The sequence below is a fragment of the Dreissena polymorpha genome, chromosome 2 (assembly GCF_020536995.1).
Source record: "Dreissena polymorpha isolate Duluth1 chromosome 2, UMN_Dpol_1.0, whole genome shotgun sequence".
Lineage (NCBI taxonomy): Eukaryota > Metazoa > Mollusca > Bivalvia > Myida > Dreissenidae > Dreissena > Dreissena polymorpha.
This window is the reverse complement of record NC_068356.1, coordinates 108,882,740-108,904,026: the sequence shown is the minus strand read 5'-3', so window position 1 is coordinate 108,904,026 and position 21,287 is coordinate 108,882,740. Positions and strand designations below refer to the sequence as shown.

The window sequence follows — 21,287 nt, the reverse complement described above, 5'->3', positions numbered from 1 at the left end:
AGTTGTAGTGGCAGCCATTGTGTGAATACGTTTTTTGGCACTGTGACCTTGACCTTTGACCTGAAAATCAATAGGGGTCATCTGCAAGTCATGATCAGTGTACCTATGAAGTTTCATGATCCTAGGCGTAAGCTTTCTTGTGTTATCATCCGGAAACCATTTTACAGTGTCAAGTCACCGTGACCTTTGACCTAGTGACCTGAAAGTCAATAGGGGTCATCTGCGAGTCATGATCAATGTACCTATGAAGTTTCATGATCCTAGGCGTAAGCGTTCTTGAGGTATCATCCGGAAACCATTTTAATAAGTTGAGTCACCGTGACCTTTGACCTAGTGACCTGAAAATCATTAGGGGTCATCTGCGAGTCAAGATCAATGTACCTATTTAGTTTCATGATCCTAGGCGTTATCATCCGGAAATCATTTTACTATTTCGGGTCACAGTGACCATGACCTTTGACCTAGTGACCTGAAAATCAATAGGGGTCATCTGGGAGTCATGATCAATGTACCAATGAAGTTTCATGACCCTAGGCATAAGCGTTCTTGAGTTATTATCCGGAAACCATTTTACTATTTCGGGTCACCGTGACCTTGACCTTTGACCTAGTGACCTGAAAATCAATAGGGGTCATCTGCAAGTCATTATCAATGTACCTATGAAGTTTCATGATCCTAGGCATAAGCGTTCTTGAGTTATCATCCGGAAACCATTTTACTATTTGGGGTCACCGTGACCTTGACCTAGTGACCTCAAAATCATTAGGGATCATCTGCGAGTCCTTTTCAATGTACCTATGAAGTTTCATGATCCTAGGCCTAAGCATTCTTGAGTTATCATCCGGAAACCATCTGGTGGACGGACTTACGGACCGACATGAGCAAAACAATATACCCCCACTTCTTCGAAGGGGGGCATAAAAATAGAAAAGATCGGCTGGACGCTACCGTTCACCATGTTGAAACGTCTGCCGAGAAGAACTTGTTTTGAGCGTTTAGATTGGCTTATACAACGCCAGCGACCAATCAAATCTTGTTTTACTTGTACTTGATAAAAAAATATATTGACCCAGAGAAAATAGATACAAGGGGAAAAGTCGAAAAAATACCGCAATTATGCTAATACTAAACGGACTTGCCCGGCGGACTATCTACTTTGGAAAATCACTTGCCCGCGACGATTTTAACCCAGCACGGGCAAGCGGGCGTCCACTTACAAAAAGCCCTGATACGGACGGGCCGACATGTGCAAAACAATAAACCCCCTCTTCTTCGAAGGGGGGCATAAAAATGGGTTTGTGATTACAACCCTAATTTTCAGCAACTTTTTATTTTGTACGTTCCATTGAAAGAGACATTTATTCCCAAAATCCGCAGGGTCTTCACTAACATGTTAACCATTAACATCTCTTGGAATATACTTAATTTGGAAAACCCAACTGTTCCTAAGTACTAAGTCGACCCATTTTAAAGCCCTTGAAAGTCAAATACTGAGTCTGTATAGGTGTCAAAAGCATTTTCTCTATATAGTGTGAAAACTAGCAGCTCTGTTTCCTTCCTTCTTACCACTATGTGACTAGACTTACCATCCTTCTGGTGCCTCTAGCAATATACCATGAACTCCTTCAAATGGAAGAATAATGAATGCACAACTTAAGACCTACCGGTATTTACAAAACACAAGAAACTCAAGAACTTCTCTTGACTCAGCTTTATTACAATCCAACAAGCCCAAGGAGAGTACAGTCCAATAAAACAAGGCCAGTCTATGCATAGACCTTCTCCATGCGTGCCTTCCACAGGCTGAGTGGGCCGTGATCTGGTCTGTACTGCACTGTGACACCATCTGGCTCAAGGTGGTGGGTCTCCCGCATGGCAGTGTACTTATCTCGTGGCCACTTGGTGAATCCCCACTTCTTTGAGACGAAGATCTGAAGAAACATGGAGATAATTATAAATGCTTCCAATGCCAGTCCTATATATCAGAAACTTTAAGCTATCGTTATTTTCAGGGTAAATGCTCTTTAGTAAACTGCAAGGATATCAATCTGCACAGTTTCTCAGACTGTCACAACCCTTTTGGCAAAGAGCCTGTTTACAAATCCATGTGCTGTAAATAGAATTACTGACAATATTAAAGCCTAAAGTAAAAGCAACTTGCATTCAAGATTCACAATTTATTCTATAAATGGCATCCAAAATATATTATCTATTCTAAAAGCTGCTTATTCAAGGTTTTAAGCTTCGTGAAATCTGATACCCGTGTCAGACTTCCCAAGGTGTCATACATTCAGACCAACAGCCTATAGAAACTTGACCGAAAAAAGAATTTCGCGGACCAAGAAAATCAAATGTACAAATACACTAACGCATTTTAAGAATCTCACAATAAAACATTTTGTGTCTATATCAATTAACATTAAATTACAAATAAACAAAAAATAGACCGTATGTATACATGTATTGTATACTTATTCTAAATTACAATTTGACTGTATGCACTAAGGAAAATTTAATATGATTTTGATTGTTCACATTACATGCATTTCAATAGCATTGATATCTTCTCTGTGTATGATTCTATAGCTTAAGGTTCTAGGTTATTCAGTATCATGTTAATACCCATACCAGTAGTTTTTTTAATGAAATTTTCGGCGTTATTCGGCCCCATTCCCCCATCTTTAGAGTATATATTTTCCCCCCAAATATTTTTAAAATTCCCCTTTCGGAAGTGTTATTCAATTTTTATCAATACCTCATTTAAATACATCTTTCGTTACGAATTTACTACAAATTTCCTGAACTGCATCCGCATGTTTACTTTATTTTAGCCTTTACCGCAAACCGTACGTAGTTCACTATCACGACTTTCGCTTTATGACATCTACTGCAAACCATACGTATTCCAACATGTTGCACAACAACAAAAGCTATCGTAAAAAAATTGACAAATCTGTTTTAACTTAAAAATAAATTGATATTCTTTTCAAACAAGTACAACTTAAAAGTCAGTTTTCTTCAAATGCTGGCAGTGAAACGCCAGAAACGTCCGGTCAAGAGAGTGTTGAAAGACTGTTTAGTTTGCTCAACCTGCTTTGCACGCCACAGAAAACAGGCTTTGGGAAGCTACACTGAAGTCCCTGATCAGACTTTGTCTGCACACGGAGACTTGGCGAAGAGGAGGTCACCAGAATATTGATAAATTCGCTATAAAGCCCAGAAATGTTGAACTTTGAACATGACATGTTAATGAATATAAGAGTTTGAATTATGTTTTTCTCCCTCTGTATGGTGAATTATAGTGTTAAAACTTGATTTTGTACTGTTACTAGCTAAGCATAGAAATTTCCCCCTTTTCCCCTTTTACGCGCGAATTTTCCCCCTCTCAGGGGACTCGACCCCATTCCCCCAAAACTGAAAAAAAACACTGCATACTATTGACTGTGTTCACAAAGATTTTCACAATCCAAAGCAGTTACAAGTTTGGCATAATAAAAATGACTTCTGAGAAAAAGCACATTGTCACTCCATTTTGCAAAATCAAATATTTGATCTCCCCATTCAAACACAAAAACAAAACAAGAACAAGGGCTGTTTGTAAAACATGCATGCCCCCCTATATGGGCTATAAGTTGTAGTAGCAGCCATTGTGTGAATATGTTTTTTGTCACTGTGAACGGTGGTGGTGGTGGTGGTGGTAGTAGTAGTAGTGTAGTAGTAGTGTAGTAGTAGTAGTAGTAGTAGTAGTAGTAGTAGTAGTAGTAGTAGTAGTAGTAGTAGTAGTAGAGTAGTAGTAGTAGTAGTAGTAGTAGAGTAGTAGTAGTAGTAGTAGTAGTAGTAGTAGTAGTAGTAGTAGTAGTAATAGTAGTAGTAGTAGTAATAGTAGTAGTAGTAGTAGTAGTAGTAGATGTAGTAGTAGTAGTAGTAGTAGTAGAAGTAGTAGTAGTAGTAGTAGCAGCAGCAGCAGCAGCTGCAGTAGCAGCAGCTGCAGTAGCAGCAGCAGTAGCAGCAGCAGCAGCAGTAGTAGTAGTATGCATTACAAAAATGCAGTTGGCCTAACATTTGGTAAAATTTAAATATATTACAAGGGAGGCAAATGCAGTAACAATAAATTTAAACTTATTGCATTTGTTTCCCCTGTATATAACAAAGATATAATAGTGTATTACCTCCCCTGTCCTGCTTATATTTATATTAATCAACAAATTTAAACATTAACACAATATTTTATAATTTAATATACAAAATATACAAAAAATCTCATATTCTGATAATATTTTTACTGATCCACTGTATTTTACTAAAAGGGTGCTGTTTCATTGGACTGATAATTATAGATTTAGGATTACAGACCAGTTGCTTCAGTAATATTGTTCAGAGTGTGCCCTGTTGGCCGCGTATGCATTCTTGAGTTATCATTAAAAAACCATTTTACTATTTCGAGTCACCGTGACCTTTGACCTAGTGACCTCAAAATCAATAGGGGTCATCTGTGAGTCATGATCAATGTACCTATGAAGTTTCATGATCCTAGGCCCAAGCGTTCTTGAGTTATCGTATGACAACCACCTGGTGGACGGACGGACGGACAGACCGACATAAACAAAGCAATATACCCCCTCTTCTTCGAAGGGGGGCATAAATATTCATACAGCTGGATCTGGCCAGCTTAGAAAACAGCTGCATTTATTATTTGAATTAATAAAACTATCATTCACACAATTGATTTAACAAGTGTCAAAATACTCAACCACTAGATTGATCAAAACATGTCTTATTTTAGTCTTCCTTACACACATAAATCAATGATATGACTATTATTTTGATGACAAAAACAAAGATAATATGTAATTGGAATAGAGTATCAGAATGGAACAATCCACACAGACATAGCGACATCCAATATTTCATCTCCCAGTTGTAAACGCCAAGCAATACATGAAATATTCTTGGAGCTGGAACTGGCTAGCTAAGAACATGACAGCACTCAACAAAATAATGAAATAGGGAATTTAATACATTTGTTAGTAGAATAGAGTATCAGAATTAAAAATCAACACAGGTATAGCGACATCCAATATGTCATCTCCCAGTGGAAAACGCCAAGCAAAACATAAAACACTCTTGGAGCTGGAACTGGTTTAATATTTTTTGATTTTTTTTTGTTTACAAACCTTCAGTCAAAAAGTGTCGTCAGTGTTTCTTCAGACAATGTAGGTAAATAACATCACTAAGTTGGTTTGAAATCATCTGAATTCACATTTCATGTACAGGGGAGAACATGATTCATTGTTCTGTACAACATTTTCAGTCAATGGCTTCACACCATGTTCACGTCCAATGGCTATGAATAGAATGCGCAATATTTAGCTGAACAACACTAGTTTCATTACATTTATCTTGTTAACAATAATATCCGACACGGGTAATTCAAAAAAATTAGATGGATAATAAACATTTTCTAGTCTTCTTTAAAAATATAAATCGCTAATTAGATCATAATTTTGAAGATATGCTGACAAATACAAATTATAATATGTTATTGGAATAAAGTATCAGAATGGAACAATCCAGGCTGACATAGCGACATCCAATATTTGTTCTCCCAGTTGAAAACGCCAAGCAATACATGAAATATTCTTGGAGCTGGAACTGGCTAGCTGAGAACATAATGGTACTTAAAAAGTTAAGTGAAAACATTGTTATTAGAATAGAGTATTGGAATGGGACAATCCACACTGACATTTATATCCGTTATTTGTTCTCAAATGTGAATATCACTAAAGCTGGAGCTGGTTTGAAAGATTGTTGACAATTTTTGTTTACCAATCTTCATTCCAAAGGCTTGTCAGTTGTTCTTATGACAATGAAGGTAAATATAGAAAGATTTAATTGATCGTTTCAAATTATCTGCATTAAATTTCATGTAAAGGGGAGAGCATTAGCTAAATCAATTTTCTGCACACTAGTTTGACATTAATTGGTCATGAATAGAATGTTCAATATTAAGCAAACATTTGTTTCCTAGGACTTGTCTTCAATAAAAAAACTTATTAAGCTTATATCCAGAAGGGGTTATTCATATAATTAATTTATATTCAAATACTCTCACTAAGAGTTATCAAACAAATATTGAAGTCTTATTTAATAACACAAATAACTCGTAAAAAATAAATATTTTTTAACATGATGACAAACAAAGATATTATGTAATTGAAATAGAGTATCAGAATGGAACAATCCACACAGACATAGTGACAGCCAATATTTCATCTCCCAGTGGAAAACGCCAAGCAATACATGAAATATTCATGGAGCTGGTACTGGTTTATAACATTTTTTTTTAATTTGTGTTGACCAATCTTCAGCCTATAGTCTCATCAGTGGTATTTCAGATAATGGTAATCATAACATCACTAGACTGGATTGAAATTATTTGTTTTCACATTTTATTTACCAGGGAGGGCAGTTAGTGAAATATTCTTGGAGCTGGAACTAGCCGAGAACATAACAGTACTTGAAACATGAAATATTCAAAAGAATATTTTGTTATTAGAATAGAGTATCAGAATGGAACAATCCGCACAGACATAGCGACATCCAATATTTGATCTCCCAGTGGAAAACGCCAAGCAATACATGAAATATTCTTGGAGCTGGAACTGGTTTATAACATTTTTTTTAATTTGTGTTGACCAATCTTCAGCCTATAGTCTCATCAGTGGTATTTCAGATAATGGTAATCATAACATCACTAGATTGGATTGAAATTATTTGTTTTCACATTTCATTTACAAGGGAGAAACATAACAGTACTTGACACATGAAATATTCAAAAGAATATTTTGTTATTAGAATAGAGTATCAGAATGGAACAATCCATACAGACATAGCGACAATCAGTATTTGATCTCCCAGTGGAAAACACAAAGCAATGCATGAAGTATTCTTTGAGCTGGAACAGCTTTCAAACATTGTTTGAGAATTTCATTCACCAATCTTCAGTCAAAAATTGTCGTCAGTGGTTCGTCAGACAATGTAGGTAAATAAAATCACTAGATTGGTTTGAAATCATATGAATTCACATTTCATGTACAGGGGATAACATGAAATGATTAAAGTTACTAGTATATACCATGATGTTCACAGTCAATGACTTCATACCATGTTCACATTCAATGGCCATGAATTGCAAGTGCATTATTGTTAGAGCTGCACAACAAGTGTTCCCTTGAATATTTGTACGATAACTTGTATAAAGTAAAATACCCAACAATGGTTATTTACATAATTGATTAAGTGTTAAAATACTCAATCACTAGATTGATCCAAAAAATTTTTTAGTCTCCATACACAAATAAATCAATGTTATGATTGTTATCACGATTATTTTGATGACAAAAACAAAGATAATATGTAATTAGAATAGAGTATCAGAATGGAACAATCCATACTGACATAGCGACATCCAATATTTGATCTCCCAGTTGTAAACGCCAAGCAATATATGAAATATTCTTGGAGCTGGAACTGGGTAGCTGAGAACATGACAGAACCTAACAAAATAATGAAATAGTAAATTTAATACCAGGCTTTTTCTGCCCTATGCCATGGGTCCGAAATTCGGCCCCATTCCCAATGCAAATCTGGTTGTTGTTTTTTTCCCAATTGAATTTTTTTTTCCAAATTCCAAAAAAAAAATTAAAAATTTTTTTTTTTGTAACCCTTAAAATATATAAGTTAACCTGATCCAGTGTAGAAAATAGAAAAATATTGCATAATTAAATTATCCGTTGCCTTGAATTTGTTTTAAAAACAGTAAAATATGTTAAATTGAATATTTAATACTTTCCTTATTTTCCTCAAAATCCGGCGTTTCGCGTGATTTCTTTCACCTATAAAAAGGCCAGGCCCTTTCCCCAAAATAAGATAAACAAGGGACAAAATTGTCACAAAACCAGGTTTTCATTGTGAAAAAAAATCTGATTAAGGGAGACAACTCAAACTGAACTTTTGAAATGAACAAACAAAATTAACCCCCTTTGTAAGTTTGTTTCAAAATAAATCTATTTTAAGTTGTGGTGACCTTGACATTGGAGATATTGACGTGATTCTTTCGTGCGACACACCGTCCCATGATGGTGAACAAATGTGCCAAATAATTGTAAAATCTCACAATGAATGACATAGTTATGGCCCAGACAAGCTCATTATTGCCAATTTTGACCTTTGAACTCAAAGTGTGACCTTGACCTTGGAGATATCGACGTAATTATTTCGCGATACACCGTCCAAGGATTGTGAACAAATGTGCCAAATGATTTTAAAATATGACAATGAACGACATAGTTATGGCCCGGACAAGCTTGTTCCGCCCGCCCGCCCGCATTCGCCAATCTAATAACCAGTTTTTTCCTTCGGAAAACCTGGTTAACAAGCAAAATCGTTGAATTGATATCCCCCGCCAATATGCTTCTGGACACTCCGCCAAAGCACTTCCAAGATATGGCTCCGGACGGACAGACGGACAACACCAAAACAATATCCCTCCGCCTATGGCGGGGGATAAAAAACCTGCACTTTTCACACACGTTCATAGTATTTTGTAAAATTTAATCATATGTTATCAAAATAGTCGTTATTTACCAGTTAACGGCTTCTTTGAAATATAAGAAACACTATTTAAATGCGATTATTTTTCCCAATTGAGCCAGTTTTGAGATTGATTTTTTTCCCAAAATGGTTTTTTTCACAACGTGAAATTCCCAAAATTCCAGTGTGGCGTTTTCCCAAAATGGAGCGGAAAAAGTCTGCCGAATACATTTGTTACTAAAATAAGAGTATCAGAAATAAAACAATCCAAACAAATATATCAACATCCAACAGTTCATATCCAAGTGAAAAACGCCATGCGAAACAAGACATATTCTTGGAGCTGGAACTGGCTAGCTGAGAACAGAACAGTAACAATTTGTGTTTACCAATCTTTAGTCAAAATTGTTGTCAGTGGTTCTTCAGACAATGGTTATCATAAAAACATCAAAAGATTTGTTTGAAATAATTCATTTGTTTTACATTGAGAAAGTATAAAATAAAATATTCTATGAGATGTAACAAGCTAGATGAGAAGATACCGGTACTCAACAAATTAATTAATCATGTGAATAAATTGTCATTAGAATCACGTATCACGATGGAACAACCCACACTGAAATAGCGACATCCAATACTTAATCTCCCAGTGGAAAACGCCAAGCAACATGTGAAATATTCTTGGAGCTGGAACTGGCTAGCTGAGAACACAACTGAACTCACAAATGAAATAGTCAAGAGAATACTTTAGAATAAAGAATCAGAATTGTACAATACATACTGACATAGCGACATCCAATATTTGATCTTTCACTGAATAACGCCAAGCAATGCATGAAATATTCTTGGAGCTCGAACAGGATTTGAACAATTTTGAGAATTGTGTTCACCAATCTTCAGTCAAAATGTGTCGTCAGTGGTTCTTCAGACAATGTAGGTAAATAAAATCACTAGATTGGTTTGATATCATATGAATTCACATTTCATGTACAGGGGAGAACATTTAATGATTCAAGTTACTGTATACCATGATGTTCACAGTCAATGACTTTATATCATGTTCACATTCCATGGCCATGAATTGCAAGTGCATTATTGAGCTGCACAACAATTGTTCCTTGAATATTTGTATGATAACTTATATTAAGTAAAAAACCCAGCAATGGTAATTCACACAATTGAGAAGTGTTAAAATACTCAATCACTACATTGATCAAAACATTTTTTTAGTCTCCCGTACAAAAATAAATCAATGATATCACAATTATTTTGATGACAAAAACAAAAGATAATATGTAATTGGAATAGAGTATCAGAATGGAACAATCCATACTGACATAGCGACATCCAATATTTGATCTCCCAGTTGAAAACGCCAAGCAATACATGAAATATTCTTGGAGCTGGAACTGGCTAGCTGAGAACATGACAGCATTCAACAAAATAATGAAATAGTAAATTGAATACGTTTGTTACTAAAAAAAGAGAATCAGAATGAAACAATCAACACGGGAATAGCAACATCCAACAGTTCATATCCAAGTGAAAAACGCCATGCAAAACAAGACATATTCTTGGAGTTGGAACTGGCTAGCTGAGAACAGAACAGTTCAACAATTTGTGTTTACCAATCTTAAGTCAAAATTGTTTTCAGTGGTTCTTCAGACAATGGTTTTCATAAAAACATCAAGATTTGTTTGAAATAATTCATTTGTTTTACATTGAGAAAGTATAAAATAAAATATTCTAGCAGATGGAACAAGCCAGCTGAGAAGATAACAGTACTCAACAAATGAATTAATCAAGTGAATAAATTGTCATTAGAATCACGTATCACGATGGAACAATCCACACTGAAATAGCGACATCCAATACTTTATCTCCCAGTGGAAAACGCCAAGCAACATGTGAAATATTCTTGGAGCTGGAACTGGTTCAGAATTCAGGTAACAAAACTAATTCACCAATCATCAGCCACAACTTTCATCCATTTCTTCTTCGAAAAATGAAGGGAAATATTGCAATCTTAAATCACTGAATACACATTTATATTAACATGTAAATTGTTATACAACAGTTGAAGCACTTTTGGCCATTTAATGTACAGGTTACCTTCTGTCTGCCAGGGAACTTGAACTTGGCTCTTCTGAGTGACTCAATGATGCTTTCGAGGTGCTGGTCTCTGCCTCTCACTGACATGATGGGCTGTCCAATATCCACTCGGGCTACTGTTCCCTGTGGCTTGCCCCAGGCACCTCTCATCCCAGTCTGGAGCCTGTGCAAAAACATTGGTTCCCATGTATTTTCATATTTCATAAGTCATTACAAATGTTGCTGCCAGAAAAGTGTAAAAGACAACCAATCTTCAGAAACAGTTTATCAGCAGAACTCTGACAATGTAGGTAAAATGAGACATCACGAGATTGGTGTAATATAACTAAAGTTATTAGTTAACAAGATCAACATGTGTCAATAACAAAAACCTTTGTTACTGGCCCAATGTCTGCTCATATTATTTTAATTGCTGATAACAAACCAGTGCCTTGAAACATGGAAGGTATTTTGTTTTGATTTTTTAACCAGCCATGAGGACACACAACGACATTTAGTCAAATACATTTGTTCATGGACCCTAAACAGGTGTTTGTTCCTACAACAAATACAAAGAATATCCCAGAGACTATCTCCTTTTTAACCATTGGACAGTTACCTATCAGCTCCAGCACATGACAACATCTTGTTGATGCGGATAACGTGGAAGGGGTGAAGTCTGATTCTCATGTGGAAAGATTCCTTGCCACAGAATTTCACCAGGTACTTGTTGGCGCAAATTCTTGCTGCCTCCAAGGCTTCGGATGAGAGCTGTTCATACTCATCTGACACAAGATGGACACACAGAGGGAAGTCCTCTACCGATGCCTTCTTTCTTCCCAAGTCATAGATACGGATCTTCGGGTCTGTTCATTACATTCAATACAAATCTTGGCATGGTTTTCAAAATCAATTGGATCTGAAGATTATGTGGTCTAAACATCTACTTAAAATTATTTTGTTCGACTTATACAAATTGTATGGTATTATGGTAGCTTCGTAACATTTTAACGTTTAACAGCACGCAGGAATGAGGGCATTTAGGTTCATTTTTGCATTTTCTTTTTATGTCAAAACACACCATATACATTCCCCAAAGTTCCAGATCATCGGTCATTAAGAGTTTGCAGGCCTTTCCCCAGGATTGTGCCAAGACACTCATTTGGAAATCTTATTAAATTGCTTAATTATGTCCTCTAGAGTAGTAATTATTAAAATACTTCAGACTTAAAACAAGTACGTAGTGTTGTTTCAGAGATGTGATTTTAAAAAACTGCCATGGGGAAGGAAAATGCCCTACCCCACTCTTACTTTGTATATAGATCCAGAAAAATTCATTACTTTTAATACAGGGCTTTTTTTCCTGTTTTTGTGAAGCGGCCTTGGCCCCCAGTGTTTTTTTATGGCAATTTCGGGGCCGATATTCGGCCCCATTCCCCTAAAAAAAAAAAGAGTATATATTTTTCCCATTATGTAGAAAAAATCCCCCCCAGAATAAAAAAAAAAAAAATTTTTTTTTTGTTTTTGTTCGGAAAGAACTCTTATGATAAATATTCATTTCATAACAACTAACAAAGTATATAACAAATTAATAATATTATATGATTTTGAATTATTATAAAGGGTTACATTAAATTAGTATTTCCCAAATCAGTGTACCTTTCCATATGAATTTCATGCTTTTCCCAAAATGGCCAGGAAAAGGCCTGATGTATCTTTATATATTGTATCTATATTGGATGATAAAAACATTCCAATTTGGTCCATTTTATTGATAAAAAAAATGCTCACATTTGCCATTTTATCGATTAGAAAGTCCCAATTAGACTCAAAATGGCTAGGAAAACTGAGACTGTGCATGAAGGCTTAAAGCGGGTATAAACGATCTTGTCAAATATTTAGTAATAAATATAAAATTTGTAAAAAACTGATTATACATATAGTTCAATATAAACTAAAATAAAAGTTAAGAAGAACATGTGTCGAAAAATGCTAAATAAGCCAGATATTTAATTCTGAAATCGAAAAAGGCTGTACAGCCGAATTCGCCAGCATATATATCATGCATGTACGATGTGAATCTAAATTTAGTTTAACGGTTCATTTGAAATTTCTGCAGCGATATCGATTCATACGACACATGAACACTTACAAAAAAGACGAATGCGTCGGTTATTGTAGGAAAATAATTACGAATTATCTTCGTCACAATCGGCTCGGGGCGCTAATTTGTATTTGCTGTATTTTATGAAATTCGTCTTAAATGTATCATTTTTCTTGCATAGTGTGTGTTATTATAACATATTTGTATCAATATTTTACAATTCAGCACATATAAAAATCGTATATACCCGCTTTAACTGTCTGAAACTAATTTTGAGCAAATCATTGGTATATATTTTAGAAAAAGGACAGAGAAATTCAGCTGTGAATATTACATTCATACATACATGTGTATTCATATAATAAATTTCGGAACATATAAGAGTGAATTTTTGATTTTCCCCTTTTCCTAAAAAACGACGCGTTTTTCCACTTTGGACAGGCCTCGCCACCATTCCCCTATTTGTGAAAAAAAAACACTGCCCCACATTTTGTGAAAAATTGAGTCGCGAACTGTTCGAAATTGTGAAAAAATTAGTCGGGAACTTTCTAAATTTGTGAAAATTTTAGTCGCAAACTTTTAGAAATTGTGAAAATTTGAGTCGCAAACTTCTTGAAATTGTGAAAATTTGAGTCGTGAATTACCCAAAATTGTGAAAAACGGCCCTTCTCACAAAAAAGCCCTGTTAAATACAATAAGTTTAGCATTCAAAGGGAGGAAATCAGACCAAATCAGGAAAAATCACACCCGTGTTTAGAAATTCAGGCACATGTGTACACCACATTTAAAAATTCATTTTTTTTCAATGACTGGACGTGAGGATACAACCAATTATGAAATAAACACAACCCGATGCAGGCATTTCAACAACAACAAATATACAAATAACGTACCTGGCACACCACGACAGAAACGTGACTTTGGATAGGGCTTATTCTTACAGTATCGGTAACTGAAAAGAAATTTTTCATTCAGGTATCGAAATTTTCTTGTTCAACGACCGTGTACACATCCAGTAATCCAAACTTAAATAATACTTGTTTTTATATTAATATAGTTTTCCCTCGCAGTAGCAAATAATAAAACAATATATTCAAGTAATTAAAAAATATATATAAAAAAGAAATAGCACACTGATGTGACAAATTCACGACATACATGCATTATTTACAATTACTTACCACCGAGCTGGTCGGCGCCCCATTTTATGTTCAACTGAAAAATGAAAATAAAATACCGATAGAAAGTCAAGAAGAAATAAATATTGAATAACTTAAACTAAACTAGAACTCTATTCTACAAATGACAACGTAGATAAAGTTCGATTTAAATGCAGAACATATTTCAGGACGTCTGACATCCATTACCTTCGTGAAAAAGACCGACTTCCGGTTTCGATCGGAAACCTCTGTCCTGTCATGTCACGTGACTTGTGGGAAGATGTTTACAAAATTAACTCTGTTGATGTTTGTTGTGAATTCATGTTATTGAGCCAATACATAGTAGCATGAGACGTGCTTAATCATGAATGGTATGCCGTTTTTGTGCAATTCATGTTGTCTTCAGTAGATTCATAATATCAGATTTTCCCAAAATTGTCATGTGTTCGGACAAATTTTATTCGGATACTGTCATTTTGGTAACATATTCTTATTCAAAATCCTAATGTTATTTAATGTGAAACATTCAACTCCAGTCAAGCAATTAAGTCAACACCTTTCACGCAGGGACCCTCAAAATCATTTGTTTTTTTAAGAGCATTCTGAGTACTCCGGGGTCGGCTTATGGTCAAATTTAAAGGAGAAGTACCTACCTTTAATTGTGACTTCTAGGGACTTTCAATACTCTTACAACTGGTTGATCACTTTAAACTTTTTTACTTCTTGCTTGACTTGCATTTAAGGAGAAGTGTGGAGAAATCACGGCAAAGTCTTTTTTTGGTATAATCTTATATTTCTTGTAATGAGTTGCATTATTTTGCCTTTCACAGAATACAAAATGTACATTGTGAATTCTACTCATTCAGTTATCTTTATTGTTAATTAATTCAACTATAAAGTAAAAACAAAAAAAATTAAACAATTCACTTAAAGCTTTGCATAAAAGCGCTTAGAATATTTACATACACAACCCACCCACTCCTCCCCCAAAAAATATTATAAATATTAAAAAAAATTGGGGGTATATTTTCGTATTATACATTAAAATTGAATATTACTTTTTTCTTCTAAACAAAACATAATAATTACCTTGCAATCAGATTTTCAGGTGAAACAACAAATTACAATAAAACCAATAAAATACACACCTCGTTGACAATCACAATGATCCTCGATCCACAGACTCTTCGTCACAAGTGTCTCTTGGTAAACATTAGTCTCTTGGTATATATTCCACACAGGTAATTTTCTCTCATGTATTTTTGTAGATTAGTTGTGGACGTCGAATCGGGTTTGGTCGCTGGCTGGCTGCTTTATCATGAATCTGCCTGTGACTTTGATATTCTTGGACAGTTCAGATGTAATAGTCGCTCTCCAGCCTGGTATGTAGGGGTGCTAGTCTGTGTTGAGTAGTGTCTTGATATTCAGGGCCATAACTCCACATATTTTGTGTAGTGATTTCAAGAGCTCGTGGCAGTGTTTTTCGTGGATGCAGCATTCCAGGAGGAAATGCTCTGTAGTCTCCAGGGTTCCACATGTGCACAGTGGTGAGACATTGATGCCAACCCTGTTGCGATGTGCATTTAGGATTGAGTACCCTGTCTATAGCTGCAGGATCACGCCATAGGAGTTGCACTGTTGTGGTCACAGATAGTGTCCTAAGTGCCTTCTTTACTTTAATCATACTCCTATGGCCGTTGTTTTTCCAGCCCATGGTTAGGATGCCAACCACTGTCTGGCTGTCATTGAAGATCTGAATTGTGTTGCCTGGTGTTAGGTGGAGATGTTGTATTATTTCTTCTAGAACCATCAGTACTGCGACCAGCTCAGCTAGCAGGATTGTATCATGTTTTGTGACCGCTCTTTTTAGCCTGATTGCTTCACCTCCTGGAGGGTACAGGACTGCTCCTGCACTGGTCAGGCCTGGATTAGTCAAGCAGGATCCATCCGTGAATGCAAATGTGCATTATTGTGGGGCCTCCATCATGATATCCATGTTGGTCATTTTTCCAAGGCTCTCCTGTTCATGAGTTATGTTCTTACTTAGATGAACCTAGACGGCTCCAATATTCTGGTTTAGTTCTAGACATGCAAATACATCCCACCTCATAGTCCATCTCTGGTTCTATTGTGCTGATTGAGACTCCTGTGTTTTTTTCCATGTCATTAGCCTGGCTAAGTGCTAGTGCACAACATTGTTACTGAATGACATCAATTAAATATATGGCTTAAAAACTGCAAGCTGTTATAACACCTGACCTGTCAATGCTGTCGGCGTACATCAAAGGTCTTTGATGTGAGTTCCGAGTTGGGGCCAGTTTCTAGCTGTAAACTTGTTACAAAATCAGCAGGTGGCCTTTTCAAAGGACATTAATTAATACTTCATTACCGCAAGCATGCACATACTGTCAGATAGAGCATTAATGAATTACTATCAAACATTTTACTGCATTGGTTTATTGCGATTTAAAACAGATGACGAAATAATTTGTGTTTGCTGGAATTAAAATAGAAAATTTCTTTACAAGTATTGTTTGTTAATGGATTGACTTGAAAATTAGGGCGAAATGAATTTATCCAAGCTATAAAAAAAGCGACTAGCCTACTTTCTCCAAAATTTGCCCAAGTCACCCTCTTTGCCTACCCCTGATTCTATGCTGTATGCATTTATGAAATAATAAAGTATGTCATAATAGACATTTGATATGTAATACAGAGCATAACATGTATGTAAATTCACTGCCTTTTCAACATGTTTTTTTCCGGCTACATTTTAGTTAAAAGTCTCCAATCTCAAAACATAACAGTGATTTATTATTGAATATGAATGCTTTACATGTTCAAACGTCAAGTTACAAGTGTCATTAGCTGACAACATGTCTTCTAGAAAATCATTATGATTTTTGGTAGAGACAATAGCATCGCACATTTATTTAGTATTCTGTAAACCTACATGTTTTTGCATTTGCCTAAGAAAAAAACTATGTTAGCCTATAAAGTTCAAATGTTTGTTTTCAAGGTGATGACACACATGCCAGTGAAAGGCAGTCCCTCCAGACACGCATTTTAGATGCAGTTAAACAGGTTACTACAAAATTGATATATTTTCATTTTATTTCTTATGTTTGAATAATTCAAATGTGCATCTCAGCAGTAATATGCTTCTCATATCATTTTATTCTCAATACTCCTTTCAATCCTGAGTAATGAACAAGTCTACACATTTTCCAAATCAAGGGCAAAACAAATCCCAACTATGTTCACAAACAATACATATATTCAAAGATATCAATTAAAACTTATTGTATATACTTAAATGTTCTTGTTTTTAGCCTGGCTGTTTTCGGAGAAAACCCGAGGTATTGTCACAGCCAGCTCGTCATGTCGTGTTGTGTCTTTCCGCCGTCCGGCGTCCCCCTTGCTAAAACCTTAACATTGGCTCTAAAATCAAAGTGCTTCCACCTACAACTTTGAAACTTCATATGTACATGCACCTTGATGAGTTCTACACGCCACACCCATTTATGGGTCACAAGGTTAAGATCACTGTGACCTCTTAAAAAAAAATAAGCTTTTATTTATTTTAAAACTGCACCGCAGCCAAGCGTTGGAACCCATTATGCTCCCTTATTATTAAGTGTTCATTATTTCCAAACATATAATGTCGATCCTCTTATGACCATTATTGATATATTTCTCTTTCAATCTAGTGTCAAGTGAGATTTGGAGGACGTACTGAACTTGCCACTGAAACTGATTCCAGGTAAATTTTGTTTAACCCTTTGCATGCTGGGAAATTTGTAGTCTGCTAAAATGTCGTCTGCTGAATTTCTAAAATAAGCATTTTCTTCGATTTTTTTCAAAGAATACTATCAGAATAGCAAACAGTTTGGATCCTGATGAGACGCCACATTCTGTGGCGTCTCATCTGGATCCAAACTGTTTGCAAAGGCCTTCAAAATTTGGCTCCAGCAATGAAAGAGTTAATCTACTTTTAACATATTTCTTTAAGCCTGCTTGTGTCTGGAGCCTATTGGGGGCTTATTGAGCTACTATGAATTTACTTACTGTCTTAACATTCCAACATTCTACTTCAGTGGAATCAAATTTCATATGTATGGTATTAATTGCAAATACAGAATGTATCCAATAATAATAAGTGACTTCTGATAATATTTAATTTTAATATGATTTAGTATATAAGAGCACTTATGCAGTATGATATAAAACTACTAAGGTAATCATTAAGTCTTATGAGTGTGAATTTATAAATAACTTTTGATCGAATTAATTTGTTTAAACCAGCAAATATTACCAATTAAAGAAGAAGTATATTCAAATAGGGCCCTACTTCTTTGCTACTTATCAAGTAATTACACAGTTCAATTGTCACTATGTTGCTGTTGTATAACAGTACACTTGTTGGACTTCAAACATATGTTTACCGCCTAATTATATGGGTTCTTTTCAGAGTATCGTGCCTATGTTCAGCTTGGGAAAGTGTTCTAAATTATGGTTTAAAAGGAGAACGAAAAACTGCCACTGCTCTGAAGTAAGTTGGTCATGTGGCCGATTACAGCCATTCATTTTGAAAGAACTTACCATGAAAAATAAAATATCAATTATATGTTTAGGTTTTATCTGACCTTACATTCATGGTTTGAATATATGATTTAAAATTTCTTAATAATTTGGCATTTGTTAATTAAAATAACATCTGCAAATTGTCTGTGTAAAATGTTCATTTGATAGTTTACTTTGTCCATTTCTTTCTATTTTCAGGCAAGTTACTGAAATCACAGGGTTAAATAAAGTTGCAGGAATATTTATTGACAAAAATGCAGACAAAGACATTTGTAAGATATATTTTTTAGTTAAAATATAATACAATGTAGATCATAATTGTTACAGTTTGTTATAATTTTAAAAGTTGTTAAACTTTTCTTTGTATTTGTTAAGTCTTGTGTATCAAAAACCCTCTTGTGACACAAAGGTAGACCATATTTAACTTGTGTGTTCAGAAGTCACAAATTGTCTTTGCCTGTATGGTCCATAATTAATGATTATACATTTAACTCACTCTTAGTTGTTTTTTTTTTATGCCCCCAGATCGATAGATCGGAAGTATATTGTTTTTGGCCTGTCTGTCTGTCATTCTGTCCCAAAACTTTAAGGCTACAGTAAAGTTTTGCAATAACTTTTGAAATATTGAACATGGCAACTTGATATTTGGCATGCATGTGCATCTCATGAAGCTGCACATTTTGAGTGGTGAAAGGTCAAGGTCAAGGTCATCCTTCAAGGTCAAAGGTCACAAATTTAAAACTTTAATATATTAAAGTTTTGCAATAACTTTTGAAATATTGAACATAGCAACTTGATATTTGGCATGCATGTGTATCTCATGGAGCTGCACATTTTGAGTGGTGAAAGGTCAAGGTCATCCTTCAAGGTCAAAGGTCAAAAATTTAAAAATGTAAAATATTAAAGTTTTGCAATAACTTTTGAAATATTGAACATAGCAACTTGATATTTGGCATGCATGTGTATCTCATGGAGCTGCACATTTTGAGTGGTGAAAGGTCAAGGTCATCCTTCAAGGTCAAAGGTCGAAAATTTAAATCTTTAATATATTAAAGTTTTGCAATAACTTTTTAAATATTGAACATACAATGTAGCAACTTGATATTTGGCATGCATGTGTATCTCATGGAGCTGCACATTTTGAGTGGTGAAAGATCAAGGTCAAGGTCATCCTTCAAGGTCAAAGGTCAACAACAAAAAAGCAGTGTATTAGGGGGCATTGTGTTTCTGACAAACACTTCTCTTGTTTTCAATACATATGTTCTTATGAATATAAAAGTTCACCAGCATGTATTTGAGAAAAACAATGATAAATATATAAGGCTGCTACACACATACTATGCGTTTCATTAACTATGATGCTAAAACAACAGAATGTTCCAGCAATAGTTTTTAACCTTAGTGCAGAGGTTATATAAGCAATACTACCGGTACATTGTATATACATGTAGACATGCATACTAGCAAATAGTGTTTTTTTTGTTAACCTGACAATAATTAACTGAGATATTCCTGAAATAGGACAAATAATTTGCAAGTGTGAGATGATGCATCTCATCAAATATTGAAGAGCCTTCACTTTGAAGAGGCACCATTGATTTGAAATCGAAGATTATATAACATTTTGAAGATTAACGTGTGTAAATGCATTCTATCTAATACACCCTCCCCCTTGGTAGTTTATAGGCGTCCGATGCTTCTTAAATATGGGAGTTTGGAAAAAGGTGGAAATAAGTCTTATAAATACTCTGTTGCGACTTTGACCCAAGAAAACATGGTGCAACCCTAATTGGTATGTCATGCACCATTTTGCTAATATAATTGCCATTTGTTATCTTAGGATTAAAACCCAACTATACATTTTTAGCTCGACTATTATATATGAAATATATATAGTGGAGCTATCCTACTCACCCAGGCGTCGGCGTTCCCGTTCGCGTGTCCGTTTGCGTGCAAATGCTAAAGTTTGCGTACTACCCCAAATATTTTCAATGTCCTTTGACATATTGCTTTCATATTTTGCATACTTGTTGACCATCATTACCCCAACCTATAAACAAGAGCAGACAACTGTTTCAAGCATTTTGACATAATTATGGTCCCTTTTATACTTAGAATATGCATATTATTGATAATCTATGTTAAAGTTTGCGTACTACCCCAAATATTTCCTGTGTCCCTTGACATATTGCTTTCATATTTTGCATACTTGTTAACAATCATGACCCCAACCTATAAACAAGAGCAGACAACTGTATCAAGCATTTTGACAGAATTATTGCCCCTTTTATACTTAGAATATGCATATTATTGATAAATTTACGTTAAAGTTTGCGTACTACCCCAAATATTTCCTGTGTCCCTTGACATATTGCTTTGGTTTACTCCCGATTGTCCCACATTTTTATTTTAAGAGTAAAATATCGATAACGGAACATACAGGTAAGTCGCATATCTGGGGCTCGAAAAGGGGTATTTATTTCGTGTATTTATTTGATTAAATTAACAAAACATAAACACAAAAGTGTTTCTCGATAATATTTTATTTTTATTTTCTTCCAATAGAGGGAATATAGACACACTTTATTAACATTTTATATTTAATCACCAATCGATTTAATACCTATAAAATGAAATATGAATGTATTAAAAAATCAAACAATCTCAGGTAATTTGTTTATTTAACAATCTCCATTTAATCTTAATATTTCGATTCAAAGCATCAATCATTCAATCCGTTATTTAATCTCCCCTCT

At 34.9% G+C, this 21,287-nt stretch overlaps 2 protein-coding genes across 2 annotated transcripts in view; one reads left to right on the top strand and one right to left on the bottom strand.

Annotated features, from left to right (window-relative positions):
- Window positions 1-1,696: 1,696 nt before the first annotated feature.
- On the bottom strand, window positions 1,697-14,185 carry LOC127868455 (60S ribosomal protein L10-like). Its single transcript, XM_052410257.1, has 6 exons — window positions 14,155-14,185; window positions 13,969-14,002; window positions 13,681-13,739; window positions 11,303-11,549; window positions 10,705-10,867; window positions 1,697-1,931 (listed from the first exon to the last, which is right to left on the bottom strand). The coding sequence occupies exons 2-6, from the start codon at window positions 13,989-13,991 to the stop codon at window positions 1,767-1,769; spliced, it is 657 nt and encodes a 218-aa protein (XP_052266217.1). The 5' UTR covers window positions 13,992-14,002; window positions 14,155-14,185; the 3' UTR covers window positions 1,697-1,766.
- A 2-nt stretch (window positions 14,186-14,187) lies between these two features.
- LOC127869973 (sorting nexin-29-like) overlaps window positions 14,188-21,287 on the top strand; it is a gene marked incomplete in the record, with an annotated part of 33,881 nt that continues 26,781 nt past the window's right edge. Inside the window, 5 exon segments of the mRNA XM_052412633.1 lie at window positions 14,188-14,318; window positions 16,967-17,031; window positions 17,658-17,710; window positions 18,419-18,499; window positions 18,730-18,803. Of these exon segments, the coding sequence (XP_052268593.1) occupies window positions 14,312-14,318; window positions 16,967-17,031; window positions 17,658-17,710; window positions 18,419-18,499; window positions 18,730-18,803 (280 nt within the window).

Excerpts from the sequence above, each read along its gene's own strand:
- LOC127868455 (XM_052410257.1), bottom strand. The coding sequence starts at position 13,991 with ATGGGGCGCCGACCAGCTCGGTG. Across the intron at positions 10,868-11,302 it reads TCATGTGCTGGAGCTGATAG|GCTCCAGACTGGGATGAGAG; the intron begins GTAACTGTCCAA and ends GTTTTTGCACAG. Across the intron at positions 1,932-10,704 it reads AGTTCCCTGGCAGACAGAAG|ATCTTCGTCTCAAAGAAGTG; the intron begins GTAACCTGTACA and ends ATGTTTCTTCAG.